Below are 19881 nucleotides of genomic sequence, written 5' to 3' on the forward strand. Positions count from 1 at the left end.
GTAGCAAAGTAATCCATCATGTTGTGCTATTATGTTGCATTTGCAAATGCTCTTCCAAGTTATTTATCGACTTCAGCAAGACTTCCTTATATCAGAACATTAAAATCTCAGTCCAAGATAGTCCAAGTGCTCCCAGAGTCCAAAGACGTACCATTTGGTAGAGAGCCAACTCTGTGCTGTCTGTCAATAAATAAAAAATATTCTTTCCCCGGACAGAACAGACACAGTTACCACATATTGATTTCTGCACATAAAATGCTTTAGCTCTGCAAGCTTTAGAGCTTGTTCACCCTGGTACAGCATGCTAATGTTCCTTCATCATTTCCATTGCATGCTTATTGTAGGGTTCCTCAACATGGTTTCTTGTACAAAATTATCCTCAATATTTCATCCCTACATCAAAAAAAATCAGACACCACACAATTCATTGACAATTACATGGTGCTCAATTCCTTACAATAGTATCTACAAGAAGTAAATTCTAGTTCAGGGTGATGACCAAAACAGAATTTGGAGCAATCTAGTGCCAGGCTATAGCAATCCCCAAAATGGTAGAGTCTGATCTACATCTCCAAGATGTTAAACAGCATATCAATATCATCAGGTGCCATGCCCAGTTTGAGATTTGACTACCATGGCCCACAAACTTCTGTTTCGGGTCAAGTGGATCAATTCATTGGTATTCGTTTCCGGTTCTCTGGCTGCTGTCTCCATCATCATTTGTCTTTGTCTTCCTCTTGCTTTCTTCCCTTCAATCTTTCCCATAATTACCATGCATTCTAACTCCTCTTTCCTAATCACATGTCTAATGAAGTTACATTGCCTTTTCATGATCTCATACATTATTTCTCTTTCTGTGTTTGCTCTGTTCATGACATCCTTGTTCGACATTCGTTTCGTCCATGATATTCTTTGCATTCTCCTCAAAAACCACATCTCTGCTGCTTCAATTCGTTTCTTCATGTTACTAGATATTGTCCAACATTCTGAGCCATATAACATAACTGGATAAACGTAACATTTCAGTACTCTGAGGCGGGTTGTCATGCCTAGTTTAGTATTGGTCAGTATACTCTTCATTCTTGTAAAGGAGTCTTTTGCAATCCCTATTCTTCTTTTGATGTCCATGTCACACCTGCCATCCGATCTCACCCAGCTTCCTAAGTAGCAAAAGTTCTGTACTTGTTTATGTCTTCCCCATTTATTCTCAGCCTGCAGATAGGATTCTCCTTCTTTTTGGATATCACCATACATTGTCTTTTTACAATTGATAGATAGACCCATTTTTGCACTTTCTTCAACAACTATATCAATTAAGTTTTGTAGTTCTTCCTCCGTACTCGCAATTAACACAGTGTCATCTGCATATATGAAATTATTGATGTTTTCACAGCCAACCTTGATTCCCAAGATGTCTCTTATTTTTTGTAATATTGTTTCAATAATATTCTTCTGGTAATATTCCAGTCTCATAAATGTCATTGATTAAATCAGTAAGTTAAACAGCATATAGCAACGATAAAGAACTGATGCCTCCAGTGACTGAAAAGACAATAGCAGCAGAAATGCCATGGCTATAATAAAAAATCCACAACTCTCTCCAAGGTCAAGAGAGTGAAAATATGTTAGAATACTCACTACTTGCCAGAATAAGTGTAGTTGCAACAATACCTTCAATTTCAACTATTCAGAACAAAAAATAATTGAGCAAAAACTTACATGACCCCAAATTCCCTTTCCCTCCTCACTGGCTTCCTAACAGCAGGAGCACGTAGTCTCTGTAGTATGCACTGTGGCACAGAACAAATGATGTTATCACAAGCCAAACCTGCATCGTAACCTTCACCCAAAGAACTGTTTGAATTCAAGGCTGCATCCAAGTACTCTCTGTAAGAGCAAGTTATGTTGGGTCATGTCATAAATACCTGGAGGAACGAAAGGGAGAAAGAACTAGCATACTCTAGAAACTACAACCTCCCTTTTTCAATTGCAACTCAGATGAGACAGACTAGTGAATAGGTAGCTTGAGAAACACATAGAGTGGCTAGGACAGGAGCTAGAAATGAAATAAGACCAAAAGATATAGGAGCAGAATTAGGCCATTTGGCTCATCACATCTGCTCCGCCATTTCATCCTGGCTGATCTAACTTTCCTCTCAGCCACAGTCTCATGCTTTCTCCCCATATCTCTTCATGCCCTGCTAAATCAAGAATCTATCAACCTCTGCTTTCAATATCCATAAAGATTTGGCCTCCATTACTGCATATGGCAAAGAATTCCAGATTCACCACTCTCTGGCTGAAGAAATTCCTCCTCATCTCCATTCTAAAAGGATGCCCCTCTATTCTGAAGCTGTGTCCTCTGGTCTCTCACCATAGCAAATACCCTCTCCACATCCACTCTATCAAGGCCATTCATCATTCGATAGGTTTCAATGAGGTCACTCCTCATTCTTCTGAATTGTACTGAATACAGGCCCAGAGCCATCAAATGCTCTTCGTATGACAAGCCATTCAATCCTAGAATCATTTTTGTGAACTTCCTTTGAAGCCTCTCCAGTTTCAACACATCCTTTCTAAGGGGCCCAAACCTGCTCACAATACTCCAAGAGAGGCCTCAACAGTGCTTTATAAAGTCTCAACATTAAATCCTTGATTTTATATTCACTTGAAATGAATGCTAACATTGCATTTATCTTCCTCATCACAGACTCAACCTGCAAATTACCTTTATGGAACCCTGCACAAGGACTTGCAAGTCCCTTTGAACCTCAGATTTTTGAATTTTTTCTCCATTTAGAAAGCAGTTAACCCTTTTGTTTTTTTCTACCAAAATGCATGACTATACACTTCCCAACACTGTATTCCATCTGCCTCTTCTTTGCCCATTCTCCAAATCTGTCTAAGTCCTTCTGCAGTCTCTCTCCTTCCTCAAAACTACCTGCCCCACCACCTATCTTCATATTGTCCATACAGCAAAGCATTCAATTCCATCATCCAAATCATTGGCATACAATGTAAAAAGAATCTGTCCCAACACAGACCCCTGTGGAACACTACTATTCACTGGCAGCCAGCCAGAAAAGGCTTCCTTTATTCCGACTCTTTGCCTCCTGCCAATCAGCCACTGCTAGATCTTTCCTGTAATACCATGGGTTCGTAGCTTGTTAAGCAGCCTCGTGTGCCACCTTGTCAAAGGCCTTCTGAAAATCCAGCTACACAACATCAACCAATGATCGTTTGTCTATCCTTCTTGTTATTTCTTCAAGGAATTCCAATAGACTTGTCAGGCAAGATTTTCCCTCAAAAATCTTGCCTATTTATCTTGTGCCTCCAAGTACCCTGAGATTACATCCTTAACAATCGACTTCAACGGTTTCCCAATCACAAAAGTCAGACTAACTGACCTATAGTTTCCCTTCTTCTGCCTCACTCCCTTCTTGAATAGTGGAGAGACATTTGCAATTTTCTAGTCTTCCGGAACCATTCCAGTATCTACTGATTCTTGAAAGATCATTACCAATGCCTCCATAATCTCTTCAACCACCCCTTTCAGAACCCTGGGGTGTATCTGAAGAAACTTTTAGTATCCTCTTTAATATTATTGGCTTCTTTCATATTCCATCTTTACCTTCGTAATTCCTTTTCTTAGTTGCCTTCTGTTGCTTTTTAAAAGCTTCCCAATCTTCTAACTTCTCACTATTTTTGCTCTCACACATTCTCTCTCTCTGGCATTTACACTGGCTTTATTTGGCATTTATATTTTTTTGTTAGCCATGCTTGTATCACTTTTCCTTTAGAATACTTCTTCCTCTTTATATATATCTATATATATCCTGTGCCTTCCAAATTGCTTCCAGAAATTCCAGTCATTGCTGCTGTACCGTCATTTTTGCCAATGTTCTTTTCCAATCAATTCTGGCCAACTCCTCTCACATTCTTCTGTAATTCCCTTTATTCCTCTGTATTATTGATACATCTGACTTTAGCTTCTCCTTCTCAAATTTCAGGGTGAATTCCATCATATTATAATCACTTTCCCTTAAGAGTTCTTCTACCTTAAGCTCTCTAATCAATTCTTGTTCATTACACAACACCCAATCCAGAATAGCTGATCCTCCAGTGAGCTCATCCACGACCAGCTCTAAAAGGAAATCCCCCTCCTGTAATTTATACTTCATACTTTATTGTCGCCAAACAATTGATACTAGAACGTACAATCATCACAGCAATATTTGATTCTGCGCTTCCCGCTCCCTGGATTACAAATCGGTAGTAAACATTAAAAATTTAAATTATAAATCATAAATAAAAAATAGAAAAATGGAAAATAAGGTAGTGCAAAAAAACCAAGAGGCAGGTCCGGATATTTGGAGGGTACGGCCCAGATCTGGGTCAGGATCCGTTCAGCAGTCTTATCACAGTTGGAAAGCTGTTCACAAATCTGGCCCAACCTGATTTCAGCACCAACCTGATTTTCCAAGTCTACCTGCATATTGAAGTCCCCCACAACTATTGTAACATTACCCTTTCGACATGCATTTTCTATCTCCGGTTGTAATTTGTAGGCAGCATCCTTACTGCTTCTTGAGGGTCTGTATCCAACTTCCATCAGGATCTTTTTACCCTTGCAGTTCCTTAGCTCTATCCAGAATGATTCAACACGTTCTGGCCCTATGTAACCTCTTTCTAATGATTTGATTTCATTTTTTACCAACAGAGCAACTGCCTTCCTGTCTATCCCTTCAATACAACGTGTCTCCTTGGACATTAAGCTCCCAGATATAATCTTTCAGCCATGATTCAGTGATGCCTACAACAGCAAACCTGCCAATCTGCAACTTTGCTGAGCATAATCAGATACATTTTCAGTCCTGTATTCACCCTTTTCAATTTTGTCACAGCATGCTCAACCTTTTGATTCCTAACTTTGTCTGAGGTCTTACCAACATCTGCCTCCATATCCTCTCCACTAACTTTTCTGGCACTTTGGTTCCCATCCCCCTGCAACTCTAGCTTAAACCCCACTGTGCAGCATGAACAAACCTTCCCACTAGGATGTTAGTCCCCCTCCAGTTCAGGCGAAAACCAACCTTTCTGTACAGGTTCCACCTTCCCTGGAAGAGAGCCCAGTGATCCAAAAGTCTTATGCCCTCCCTCCTACACCAACTTACTAGGCATGTGTTCAACTATATAATCTTCAGAGTTCAACTTCACTAGCATGTGGCACAAATAGCAATCCTATGATCACAAGACTGTGTGGCCCGCCCTTGAACTTAGCACCTAACTCCCCATGCAGAACCCTGTCATTCATCCTACTCATGTCATTGGTACCTACATGGACCACAACTTCTGGATGTTCACCATCCCACTGAAGAATGCTGAGGACTCAGTCTAAGATATCCCGGACCCTGGCATCCAGCAGGCAACATACCATCCGGGAATCTCACTGTCGCCCACAGAACCTCCTGTCCGGTCCCCTATCACCACAGCGTGCCTCTTCTTTCCCCTTCCTTTCTGAGTCAGAGGCAGAAATGCTCTGTCTTTAGCTGATCTCACATTTCCAGATGGCCACTACAAAGAGAGAGCAGCTATAATAGGATGAGGTAATCTGGGTTGGATCTTTGAAAAGATCGAAATAATCACACAAGATGGAATATTACAAGAAAAATAGAAAATACTAAAAATCACAAACATGAGAGAGTCAGCAGTTGCTGAAAATCCAAAGCAACACAAACAAAATGCTGGAGAAACTCAGCAGGTCAGGCAGCATCCACAGAAATGGTTGACCTTTCTGGCTGAGACCGTTCTTGACGACTAGAAAAGAAGGGGGAAGGTAACAGAAAAGGTGATAGGAGGGGAAGGAGGATAGCTAGAAGGTGATGGATGAAGCCCGATGGGTAGGAAAGGTAAAGGCCAGGTGAGAAGAGGTAGGAGGCTAGAGTGGGGAGCAGAAGAAGAGGGCGGGGGGGGAGCATTTTTATTTGTTTATTTATTCATTCATTTATTTGCAGGAAGGAATAATCAATGTTCATGCCATCAGGTTGGAGGTTACCCATACAGAATATAATGTGTTGTTCCTCCACCATTATGGCACAAGAGGAGGTCATGGACCAAGTTGTAAGAATGAGAATGGGAAATGGAATTAAAATGTTTGGCCACCCGGAGTTCCACTTTTGGCTAATAGAGCGGAGGTGTTCAATGAAGTGGTCCCCCAGTTTATAACGGTTTTCACAAACGTAGAGGGGGTCACATCAGGGCATAATAGATAACCCCCATCAGAATCGCAGGTGAAGTATTGCCTCACCTGGAAGAACTGTTTGGGGCCCTGAATGGAGGTGAGGGAGGAGGTGAATGGGCAGGTGCAGCGCATTGGCTGCTTGCAGGGATAAGAGCTGGGAGAGAGATTAGCGGGGAGGGACAAACGGACTAGGGAATCATGGAGGGAGTGATCCATGTGGAAAGTGAGGGGGGAAGGAGGGACAAAGATCTGTTTAGTGGTAGGATCCCTTTGGAGATGGCAGAACTTACGAAGAACATGTTGGATTTGGAGGCTCATGGGTGGTAGGTAAGGACAAGAGGAACTCTATCACTGTTATGGCAGTGGGAAGATGGGATAAGCACAGATGTTCAGGAAATAGAGGAGATGTAGGTGAGTGCAGCATCAATGGAGGAGGAAGGGAAACCCTGTTTTTTGAAGTCCTGGAAAGAAAAGCCGCACACTGGGATAGACACAGTTGAGACAAAAGAACTGAGAACAGGGAATAGCATTTTAACAGAAGACAGAGTGTGAAAAGGTATAGTCAAAAAGATGGTAGTCGACAGTTTGTCCCAGAGGTGGAGATAGAGAGATTGATAAAGGAGAGGGAGGCGTCAGAAATAGACCACGTAAGGGCAGGGAGGAAGTTGGAGGCAAAGTTGATGAAATTAACAACCTCAGCATGTGTGCATGAAGCAGCACCAATGCAGTCAGCAGTATAGTGGAGGAAGACTTGGCCAGCATTACCAGGGAAGGCTTGGAACATGGACTGTTTGTTCTACGTAGGCAACGAAAAGGCAGGCGTAACTGGGGCCCATGACTACCCCTCTAGTCTGAAGAAAATGGGAGGAGTCGAAGGAAAAATTGTTTTTCCAGATGGAGAGTGGTGGTGGTAGAGGGAAACTGTTTGGTTCTTTTATTGAGAAAGAAGCAGAGAGCTTTAAGATCTTCTTGATGGGAGATAGAAGTGTATAGGAATTGGACATCCACGGTGAAAGTGGATAGGTCCGGGCCAGGGAATTGAAAGTTAGTGAGGAGATTGAGAGCATGAGAAGTGTTGCAGATGTAGGTGGGAAAGGACTGAACCATATGGGATAGAATGGAGTCAAGGTATGAGGTTACAAGTTCAGTAGGGCAGGAACAGGCAGAGACAAAAGGCCTAACTGGACAGTCAGGTTTGTGAATCTTGGGAAGGAGATAGAAGGGAACTATGAGTTGGGTAGCAGTGGATGGGAGTTCTCCAGAGCTGACGACATCAGTGATGGTGTTGGAGAGAGTTGTCTGATTGTCTGGAATGGGGTCCTCTTCAAGGGGTAGGTAAGAGGAGGTGTCATAAAAGAACCTTGTTAAACTGCATGGAAGGTGGGCATGTTTTTGATAAAGTAAAACCAGGGAGTCCACGGTGATAAGCTATAACCAAGTTTTTGGTCGATGGTTAAGAGTTTGAGGAGTTTTGGTGAGTCACCAAAGACTTCTACAAATCTCTATTGATGTTCCAATGCACAGGATCACAAGAGATGCAGAACAGTTATAGACACAGTCATTTCATGATGGGCACAATGCTACCCACACTTGAGGACAGCTTCAAGAGCTGGTGCCTCAAGAAGTTGGAATATATCATTAAGTGGAGGAAAGAAACATAAAAGCACATTCTCGTATGCAAGGTATATCATGTCTCACAAATCTGATTAAGCTTTTGGAAGAGGTGATGAAGAGGATTGACAAGTCCATGGTGCTGCATGGGCTTCAGCAAGGCCTTTGACAAGGTCCCTCTTGGTAAGCTGCTCAGAAGGTTGGATCACCAGGGATCCAGAGTCAGCTAGTTCTATTCCCAGGGCTATGGACTTTTTAACCAAAGGGCATAGGTTCAAGGTGAGAGGGGAAAGATTTATAAGGGAACTGAGGTGCAATTTTTAACAGAAAAGGAAGTGGATATATGGAACAAGATGCCAATTATATTTAGATACATATATATATATATATATACACTAGACATTTAGACAAGTATCTAGATAAGGGAAAGGCTTAGTGAGATATGGGCCAAATGCTGGAGTATAGAACTAGCTCAGAAAGACCACTTGGTTGGCATGAACAAGTTTGGCCAAAGCTCCTGTTTCCATGCTGTAGAACTCCATGACTTTAAATGGGGCTGGTGAATGTTTTAAAATAAACAGGGAAACAGCAAATACAAGTTAACCAGCAAGAAAGATGAAAACAGATTCTAAGTGCTTCTACAACTGTGTTAAAAGGAAGAGAATAATAACAGTAATGAAACGCTGCTAATAAAACCAATGGTTTCTAATCACTATATCACAATGCTCTAATGTTACCAACATCAGTTCCATTATTGGCTTGGTCTTAAACTCTGTGCTGTAGTAATGAGCTAGGATGGATATGCAGTGCTCCACTAACTGTCCAACCATGTTCTGTTACAACAGAACTGGGGAAACTCAGCTACATTTTGGAGCTAGATCATGAGAGCTAAATGGTTATGCACCGTTATATCAACTACAATTGTGCAAGTTAACAAACAAACAGACCTAAAGGGGTAACAGTCTGAAATGCACAATTAGATAATCAAATGTATGAAACCATCAAATGCTTTACAACAAAAACAATATAACAACAGAATACTTAAATTAATAGATGGAAAATAAAGCATTGCTGATTGAAATGTTTCAACAGTGCACTATTCAGCTTCAAGCATACTTCACCACAGGATTAACAATGAACATATAACATCTCTGTGAAAGTTTTAAATGCAGAAATTCATTAAGATGTAATGCTTCAATGTTGTGTCCTGAAAAATAATTAGTGACTAATAAGCATATTACCATAATACAGTACAGGTTGAAACTCTCTGGTCCAGCATTTTATGGTCTATCATGTTCTGGATCTGTGGTATAGATCTGCACTAATTAAGTAATTGAGACATGAGATTAACTTATATCTCTGTTGATCTCTATCTATTTAACCTACTGGTACAGGTTCTGCAATCTAATTGACAGCAATCTCAGCAAACAGTATTTCCAGCTAATGGAAGCTTTAGGTTACTGATGGTTCTCAGGAACAGAACCCTCAGATAAACCAGAGAGTGTCCTGCACTTAAAAAACACAGTTCTCTTGCTCAGGAAAAGATGATCCAGGAACTTCTGTGGTCCAGCATCAGTCAGGTCTCAAGGGTGAGGACTGGAGAGTTTCCACCTGTGCCCACTATTGATTCAACAAACCTGTAATTGCACAGATGTGCTATGTAGACCTCCCACAATGGGGTAAAATCTTTCCCATCTTCTTATTTCTCCTGCTGTAGTTATGGCTTCTAAAACTTTTTCAAGGCTAAAAGAAAAATCAAAAGTCAGTGTCAAATGGGAAAAAAACCTCATTGGTAAAAGTTCACTATGTGATAATATGATTAACCTTTCATTTAATATAGAATCTTAGACAACTAATGTTTTCTCATTTCCTGAAAAGGAATAATGAACCCCCAATAAACTTCAAGCATATCATGCCACCAAATTCAAAGCAATAATCTGCCCATGTAGTTTCTCTAACATTTGGTAATATCCCACAACCCTTGGCAGACCTGTAACAAATAAAATTTAGTCATCAAACAACAGAAACAGATAAGGAAGTGCTAACCAAGGAATGAATCAAATAAGTGTAAAAATACAATAAACCAAGATCAAGTGCAGCTACCTATCCCCAAAATCAATGTGTCCACAGATCAATCCCAGGCTTCAACTCTTTCCCTGTGGGTAGATTTTGAGGAAGATCCTGGTTTGCCTCCTTCAGCTTACATTCATTTCACAGCTGAAGAAACAAGCCTGTTTGTTTAACTGTAAATTCACATGTATTGAGACTAATTAAACGGTTATCATTCCATGTTTTTGTATTTCTTTGCTCAATGTCCATCCATGCCTGCAAAATGCACAAATCATTAATACTTCTCAATGTTTTTGTTCCTACTTGTTAAGGAAAAATAAGGGGAGATAGATTATGAAAGTAAACTACCACAGAATATAAAAAGATAGTAAAAAGTTGTATAATTATATAAAATAGAAAAGTGTGACTGAAGGGGAAATTAATATTGGGTATTAATTGACCATGAATGACTCTTTTGTGTCGGTCTTCATGGTGGAAGACACATCTAACATGCCAAAGAGAGATGCGATGGATGCCATGGGAAGTGAGGAACTCAATAATCACTGTCACTAAGAGGAAGTTTAGAGCAAACGAGCGATCTGAAAGGTAGAGAGGTGCCCTGATCCTGATGAGATGCATCCCACGGTACTGAAAGAAATAATGGAAGTTATAGCAGATGCATTTGGGATAATTTCCCAAAATTCTCTGGACAGGTTCTGGTGGATTGGAAGACAGTGAATGTCAAACCACTGTTTAAAAAAGGATGCAGGCATAAGGCAGGTAACTACAGGCTAGTTAGCTTAATGTCTGTAGTCAGGAAAATGCTTGAAGCTATCATTCTGGAAGAAGTTGTAAGATGTCTGGATAGAAATGTTTGCATCTGGCAGGCAGAGCATGGATTAATGAAGGGCAGGTCCTGTTTGACAAACTTACTGGAGCTCTTTGAGGATATAATGAGCATAGTAGATGGGGGTGGGGGGGTGAAATTGTTGGATATTTGGATCTTCAGGTGTCAGATGAAAAGACTTATCTATAAGATACAGACAAATGGAGTTGGGGTAATACATAAACATGAATAGAGGACTGATTAATCATAGACGGCAGAAATTTGGGATAAATGCACGTTTCTCTGGTTGGCAGTTAGAGATGAGTGGAGTGCCACAAGGTTGGAGTTGGGCCTGCAACTATTCATGGTATATATTAACAATCTGGAAGAGGAGACCGAGTGTAGAATATCTAAGGTTGCTGATGGCATTAACTTAAGTGGAAAAGCAAATTGTGCAGAGGATGCGAAGGGACTGCAAAGAGATTAAATTAATGAGCAAGGGCCTGGCAGATGGACTGCAATATTGGTAAATGCAAGGTCATCCACTTAGGAAAGAAAATTACGAGATCAGTTGATTATTGAAATTATGAAAAATTGCAGCATGCTGTTGTGCAGACGGACTTAAGCGTGCTTGCACGTGAATTGCAAAAGCTTATTTGCAGGTGCAACAGGTTATCAAGAATTGCTAAAGGGATTGGATTTAAGAGCAGGGAGGTTATGCTGCAACTTTACAGAATACTGGTGAGGCCGCAGCTGGAGTACTGCATGCAGCTCTGGTCTTCATCCTTGAGGAAGTTTGGACACACTGACTTTGGAGGTGGTGCAGATTGAGTCTGGAGTTGGTGGGGCGAGGCTATGAGAAGAAATAGAGTTGCCTGGGACCATACCCACTGGAATTCAGAAGAATGAGAGGGGATGTTATAAACACACATATTAATTTGTGAAAGGGATAGATAAAATAGAGGTAGGAAAGTTGTTTCCACTAGTAAATGAGGCTAAAATGAGGGGACATAGCCTCTAGATTTAGGGCAGGGATGAGGAGAAACCGCTTTTCTCACGCAGTAGAGTATCTGTTAAATTCTCTGCCCAGGGGAGCAACAGAAGCTACCTATTTAAACATATTTAAGACACAATTCGATAGACTTTTGCATAGCAGTCAAATTAAGGGTTATAGGGAAAAGGCAAACATGAGCCAAGTCCACAGCCAGATCAGCCATGACCTTATTAAATGGTGGAGCAGGTGCAATGGACCTGATGGCCTTCCCTTGCTCCGATATCTTATGTTCTTATGCATAGTTTTATTTAATTGAATTAGTATTGAAACAAATGTCTTCCTGAGGCCGAGTCTTCTACAGCTGTGACAGTAAAGGTGGCAGAATTACAGTAGCTATTACTTTTTTCATTTAAAAAAAGTTGAAAGGGATCATATTTCAAGACTAAATATTACTTTTTATTTTGTAGATAGTAAAACAAACATCTTCTTCATTTTCCAAATAGGAAGTTGAATAAATACAATTTAGAAACAAGAAAAAACATTCAGCCTATAAATAACAAAATTCCCCTTCTTATTATACAATCTCACCCACATGTTTGCAAATGAACTTGCTCAGTTGTTCATTTTTTCCTGATGCCCACTGAAAACCTATTTTCCCCAATCTTTATTTCTTCTGGTTCCATGCTAGAATGATGTCCTGCTCAAGACCCTGAAGAGCCCTGTCACATTCAATGTACTTATTGAAGCGCATTATTTTAAACATTCAATTTTTGACACTATTACTTGACATATATTGCAAAAACCTTCCAAAATGGTATTTTCCCCCACTTTTTGTCAAAGAACCCCATTACATTCATAACTGGTTCATTTAAGATGATGATAACTAGCAACACTTTTCAATGTTGAGATATGGAAGACAAAAGCATCTACCCAACCACTTGGCACAATTCCTCAACCTTTCTTTCAATACTCGCTATATTTTTCTTTAAACTGTAAATTACATCCACCCACTGAGATTCTCATGTACTTTTCTTTCAGATGGAATTTGATAGGCATTGCAAAAAGCTACACATGCTCAGGAGCCTGGAAACCTGTTCACTCTTCAATTGAAAGGCAAAACACATTCCTGTTGATGCAGCCAAGAATCAAATTTTAATCTCAGTAATAGAGAAAAAAAATCAGTGAGTCGTTTTTACTCCACAACCTAATCATGTGTCTTTTTGGAACGTGGCAGAAGGAACTTACGCGGTTACGGGATGAACATAGAGTACTTACAGACAGCAGCAGGAATCAAACCCCAATATGTGATCACGGGCCCTGTAAAGTGATTTTGCTAACCACAATGCCACCCTTTTAACTGCCAATGGTCAGCACTGGCAATGCAGTACGGCATAGATGCAAATAGCTCACAGCTCCAGCACCTTGGATTCAAACACTGATCTCTACTGGCATCTGCTTGGAGCTTCTCTGTTCTCCCTGTGAACCCCTGGGTTTTCCCAATATGCTCCCATTTCCTATTACACCGCAAAGGGATGAACTTGTAATTACCCAAAGTGGAGGTGGCTAGTTGGAAATATCAGGGAGTGGGAAAAGGCTGGGTTTGGAGTTAGTGGACACATGCAAAAGAAATGTTTACCAGGAAATTAGTGAGTGAATGGGCTGCTGTAAGAGCAAGCATGAATTTTATTAGCCAAATGGCCTCCCTCTATGTTGTGAGCATATATAACACGAATATGGAACACAAGGAATGTAGCAGCAAGTCCCCAGAAACAGTGATATCATAATAAATGCTCTGCCTTTGTAATGAGAGTCGATATATAAACAATAAGCAGGAAAGAGTAATAAGCAGGATGATAGTAAAAAAACTACACAAAAGTCCGAAAGTGGTTTGATGCATAGATTCATTTGAAAAAATTATCCAAACTAAAAATAAATATTCGTCATCACTCTATAACTTAATTTCTGGTTTAATGAAAATACAAATTTATTCAAAAGGTCCTTGCTGTGAATCTTACTCAAAAGAACAATAAAAAAATGTCATACATGTACTTACCTATGTTCTTCTCCAACAATACAGATAGCAGATAGAAGCTTGACCGCATCTGTCATCATGTTCGGCTGCTTGGGATCAATAGCTCTGGCCAACAGGAATATACTTCGCTCTTCACCCAAGATTCTTTCCAATCCGTACTGAAATTAACAAGGGGCCAGGTTAGGTCAAAAAGACGTTTCTTTTTCAGAAGTACTTTGAAATTTGCAATCAATACTAAATAAATATCCTTATTTTCTCAAAGTGCTGAAAGTTATTTTGTGCTAAGTTCAAGATTCTGCTATTATTGTATAAGCATCAACTTCAATTACTGTACATAATTGTGCAGAAAGATAAATTATAAAGATTAAAATTATTCACTATGACTATCATATTTTCAGTATTTCCTGTACTTGCTGTAAATTACAAATTAAATTAGAAACAGCCTTCAAAATATCACTGAAAACTGAACTCAGCAGACCAGGCAGCATCTATGGAAATGAATAAACAGTTGATGATTCAGGCTGAGACCGTTCATCAGGACTGGAAAGGGTGGAGGAAGAAGTCAGAATAAGGTGGGGGGAGGGGAAAGAGTACAAGCTAAAAGGTGATTGTGAAGCCAGATGGATGGGGGAGTACAGATGAAATAAGAAGCTGGGAGGTGATAGGTGACTTCTCATCTGCCGATTATCTCCCCCTGGTGCCCCTCCCTCTTCCTTCCCTCCCAAGTTTCACTCTCCTCTCCTATCAGATTCCTTCTCGTCCAGCCATTTACCTTTTCCACCTATCACCTCCAAGCTTCTTACTTCATTCCCCCCCCCCCACTTCACCAAACACCTTTAGGTAACCCATGCTCCCTGTTCTCATTTTTCAGCACTTCTCATTCCCCAATTACCCACTCCATGTTCCCCTCTCCTGACCTTTTCCATCTGCCCATCATCTCTGCCATAAATAGCTTGGCTTATCACCTTCCTTACTTGTCAGTTTCCTTACCTGTAGTCTCTTGCTTCCAGTTATCACCTTCTAGCATCCATCTTGACTTCCACCTTCTCTTCCCTCCACATGGCTCCATCCTTGTCTTCTTTTTCTTCACCAGCCTCCACTACCAGCCAATCTCCTGACTCCACCCTACTCCTTAGCCTAACTGTTTCCATTTGCCTACCAACTGCCTCACCTCACCTCCCTCCCCCCGACCGCTCTCACTTCTTCATACTAGCTATCTCCCCTCTAAACTCTCAACTCTGATGCAGGCTGCAACCTAAAACATTGACTATTTTCTTTTGCCTTTACAGATGCTGCCTGACTGTTGAGTTCCTCCAACAGCCTTTTGCTCTCAGTTCCTCTTCAATGGACAATCATTGATTATTTTATATAATCAAGTTCAAAAGGCCAGTATAGAACCTGAAAGCCCTAAAAGGCAAAAGTATTACTCTACAACGAAGATCTAGAAAATATGAGTTATTACATATGGAAAATCTAAAATTAGCTCAAAAGTTAGGGCAACAAAACTTGTGAATAATTCAGTTACCTTATTGTTCATGAATGCCCTCAAACACTGAATCACTTTATGTTGACTCTTGAAGTCATTTTTTTCTTTACTGTCAAAAGCAGAAAATAAAAAAAATTGCAGTTATTATGATTATGAGGACACGCAGTCCCCTTTTATTGTCATTTAGTAATGCATGCATTAAGAAATGATAAAAATGTTTTTCTAGAATATTATGAAAACACACGACAAACCGACTTAAAAACTAACAAAAAACACATAATTATAACACATAGTTACAACAGTGCAAAGCAATACCGTAATTTGATAAGAACAGACCATGGCACAGTAAAAGTCTCAGAGTCTGTCAAAGTCCCATCATCTCACGCAGACGGTAAACCTCCAGCGCCGCAAACTTGCCGGTGCAGCATCCTGGAAGCATCCAACCACAGTCCGACTCCAAGTCTGTCCAAAAAACTCTGAGCCTCTGACCACCTCCCGACACCGATGCACCGAGCACCATCTCTGCCGAGCGTTTTGATCCCAGCCCTGGCAACAGGTGATACGCAAAGCCAAGAATTTGGGGCCTATGTCTCCGGAGATTGTCAATCACACAGCAGCAGCGGCAGCAAAGCAGGCATTTCAGAAGTTGCTCCAGATATTCCTCTGCGCTTTCACGGCTGTCCCCATCAAATCTGGATTGATGCACAGCCCCCTAGTTACACATATCGATATTCATTCGGCACGGCCGTGCGCACTGCGTTGCACCACCATCATCTCCTCCCTCCTCACAGTTGAGAAAGCAAATACAACCACAATGTGCACATCCGATAAGAAAATGTAACTTTCAAACCTGTACTCACTGCTTTTTATCAAGCAATTTCTCCAGGACATCCAACAGCTGACCCAAACCTTCATTTCCAAAGCTCTCGACCCAACTGGGGAAAAAATTTAATACATTTAAAAACCTTTTGAAATATGGAAAGAGAGATAAATCAGAGCAGACAACTGAACATTCTTCAATCCAATTCAATTTGAAGAATCTTTGATTTTGAAATTTCCACTTCAGTAAACTTCAGTTAGAATGCATTAAGCCATATACACATTTATATAATGCTCATTAAGATGAATCGTGCTTTAAACTGCATAATACCTTTGATAATCATTATTTTAAAATCTTTAAATTGATCAATTCCAATACTTCAATTCAAAACTCAATATCTTCTTTGTGGTACAACCTGTTGTTCTTCACGGCTTGTGGCGCATCGGACTTCAACCTTGCCAATTTGTTAGCATTTGTCTGCTTTCATTTTTATGAGGCCAAGTTGCTCGCTCAACGTGCAATCCAGCACAAGCAGAAATTGTGCAAGGAACTGGCCGGATTTGAGCCCAGGATCACTCACCTCGAAGTCCAGTGTGGGTGCACTGCACCACCAGCCAGCTACCTATGGTACAACTGCTTCAACCAAAATAGAATTACAAGAAAGAAAACTTACTTAAAAATGTAGTATGCAGTTTGCTCACTTGGAATGAAATTGAATTGCAGAGCTTTACTACAAGGGTTGCATTCAAGTAAAATGTTTTCTGAAGCAAATTTACTACGCATCTTCCAAATCCATCTTTGTTTCTGATGCAAAGGTTTTTATGAATTTTGCAATATTTCTAATTGATAGTATCTGTAGCAGCTAATTTCACTGTGCAAAGTTACAATGTATGAACAAACGTCTCAAACAAAAATGAAAAAAGAAATATTTGATTCTGCACTCAACTCAGATATTACTTAAGTTTCACACAGATTCATTAAAAAATATTGTGACATTCTGGGTGAGGGCGTGGTCGACAGCCTTCCCCTGCATTTCTAATGACCAGTACTGTTTATTGTTCTTGGGTTAAAGTGCTTTTGTGGGATTATGGTGGGAAGTTCCAGTTCATTTATTGATACATTTTAGCTTGGGTTATACAGTTATTTGCTTGTGTGTTTGTGGGTCACCCTAACTGTAACCGTGGTGTGTGATGGTCACCTCCCCCGTCGGTGTGAGACTGGTTGGATTCACCCTCTGAGTCATGGTGCCCGGTCTGTTTGTGTCTATCACAATAAAACTGTTCGGAGGGGCCGAGGCAGGCAATAAGAACTGGCAGGAGTGGACTGCCAAGGTGAAACAGAAACTGGGACTGTGGGAAGGGCGCTCTCTATCAATAACAGGCAAGAACCTGGTCACCAGGTGTGAGGTGCTCTCAGGGCTGCTGTACTTGGCACAAGTGTGGCCCATTCCCCGCTCCTACAGCTCCGAAATCACCCGAGCTGTCTTTGGATTCATCTGGGGATCCAAGATGGAGCAGGTTAGTCGGGCCACTATGCACAAGTCCCTGGACAATGGGGGCAAAATCGTTCCCAATGTCGCCCTCACCCTGATAGCCAGCTTCGTGTGTGGCTGAATCAGGTTGTGTGTAGAACCCAGATATGTGGGCACCAAGTACCACTATGTGCCCAGGTTCTACCTGTCGCCTTTGCTACGAAGGATGGGTCTGGCCCCACTCCCGCGCGATGCCCAGTCAGCTGGTCATTGCCGCCATACCTGTCCTTCATAAAAAAAAGTTCTTCCAGGTCAATGCCTTTGACCACAGGGCCATCAGGCAGTGATCGGCACATAGTGTCCTGCAGGCACTGCAGGAGAAGGACATGATGGACACAGTGGGGTGGTTCCCTGAGCAGACCGTCCAGTTCATCTGGCAAAATGCCTCATCGCCAGACCTCACCAACAGGCACCAGGACCTCGCCTGGCTGGTGGTGAGAGGGGCCCTCCCAGTCAGATCCCTCCTGTAAGACCAGAACGTCGTCTCCGCACCCCACTGCCCACGGGAGGACTGCAGTGAGGAGCAGTCTGTGACCCACCTCTTTACACACTGCGGGTTCACAGAGGTGTGGAGGAGGATGAAAGGGACAGTGTCACTTTTCATCCCCAGCAGCTGCGTACCAGAGGACTCTCTGATCTAAGGGCTGTTCCTGGGGACGTATACGGAGACCAACATCTGGTGCTGCTGTCAGATTATCAACTCAGTGAAAGATGCTCTTTGGTCGGCCCGAAACTTGATGATCTACCAGCACATGGAGATGTCCGTGGGAGAATGCTGCCGACTGGCACATTCTCGGCTGCAGGAGTACGTGCTGAGGGACGCACTGAAACTTGATGCAGCCACCGCAAGGGCCTGGTGGGGAAGGACCACGCTTGAGAGTTCTTCTCCCGCTGGAGTGGGAGGGATTGGGTGGTGGGGAGTATACCCCTCAACAATGGTGTGGAAAGATGAAACAACAGAGCGCCACGTGGGTGGCTAAAAATGTGGAAATGTAAAGCCCATAATGGAAGCATCTGTAAAGGATTGAGAGTCATTGACTGGTTTATTGTACATAATTTTATTTTTGAATAAAGTATATTTTGAAATTAAAAAAAAATAAATCTGTTGTTAAGTTAAAGAGCTTTCTCGTCTGTCGTTATGGACCATATGCTCAACACAATATGAAAGATTCTTCCACAAGACAAGTTCTAATTTCATTTTGTAAGATGCGTGACTAAATGCTCAGGAATGCAACATGATTGCTGCAGTAAGGAACATTATATTTCTTGCTTTCTGCTCTGAAATTGTGCATTTCTATATGGTATTCACAATGAATACAGAATTTGTAATGTGCTTATTTATTGAGCAAAAAGTTTAGATCAAAACCATCAATATTTCTGATATGTCTCATTAGCCTTACCCAGAAAAATAAAAAGATGCCACAAAAATAAGATGTACAGAGAGCATTGACAAGAGCATTCAAGAAATCAGAATCTTGCATAGCCCATTACTGGCACACAGCTTGTTTACCAGCAATCACAAAGATCAACATGCTTGCCAGCATGCTGATCATTAGTTTCTGGAAAATAATCAGTTATGAGGCTCTGCAAAGAGCTATCCTTAGTTAATACCAATGTGTTACAGAATGAAAACAAAGCAAGTTTTATTTTATTCTTGACCTTAATTGAGAGATATATTTTAATATTTGAAACCAGAGCTTTAGTTGCTGATATATTTGAATCTACAGTATCAACTGCAAATTATTTTATAGAACCCTGTTTATAAACTGAAAGTGCTGCAGTTTAACTATTCAATTGTATTTCAAATTTGATAAAACCAAATTAACATTGCTAGTCTAAGATGATAAGATGTGAAGGCATGGCAGAAGTTTGGGTATCCTGTCAATTCAAGCTAAGAGGGAAAAGAAATCTCAAATCCCAGAGGAAAGTTACCAAAGTTTTGCAAAATCTGGTCAATGTACAGAAATGCATTATGAGGATGAGTTATGGAGAGATTGAACAAGTTGGGATTTGTTTCTATGGAGCACAGGAGAATGAGGGATGAAAGGGTTACCGTATGAGGAATGTCCGGCAGCTCCTTGGGCTATATTCCCTGGAGTTCAGAAGGATGAGGGAGGATCTCATAGAAACATTCCAAATGTTAAAAGGCCTGAACAGATGAGATATGGCAAAGTTATTTCCCATGGCAGGGGAGTCTCGGACAAGAGGGCACAACTTCAGGATTGGAGGACGTCCATTTGGAACAGAGGTGCAGACAAATTACTGTAGTCAGAGGGTGGTAAATCTGTGGA

General features: G+C 41.1%; 1 protein-coding gene across 1 annotated transcript in view; it reads right to left on the minus strand.

The window, feature by feature from the left end:
* Positions 1–19881, minus strand: part of LOC134349446 (protein diaphanous homolog 3-like) — a 576191-nt gene that overhangs the window by 456062 nt on the left and 100248 nt on the right. The window contains exons 6-9 of the mRNA XM_063053764.1: positions 16100–16174; positions 15279–15348; positions 13775–13911; positions 9490–9595 (exon numbers count right to left, since the gene is read on the minus strand). Coding sequence (XP_062909834.1) covers positions 9490–9595; positions 13775–13911; positions 15279–15348; positions 16100–16174 — 388 coding nt within the window. The remainder of the gene's footprint in view (positions 1–9489; positions 9596–13774; positions 13912–15278; positions 15349–16099; positions 16175–19881) is intronic.

Source organism: Mobula hypostoma, chromosome 7, assembly GCF_963921235.1.
Source record: "Mobula hypostoma chromosome 7, sMobHyp1.1, whole genome shotgun sequence".
Lineage (NCBI taxonomy): Eukaryota > Metazoa > Chordata > Chondrichthyes > Myliobatiformes > Myliobatidae > Mobula > Mobula hypostoma.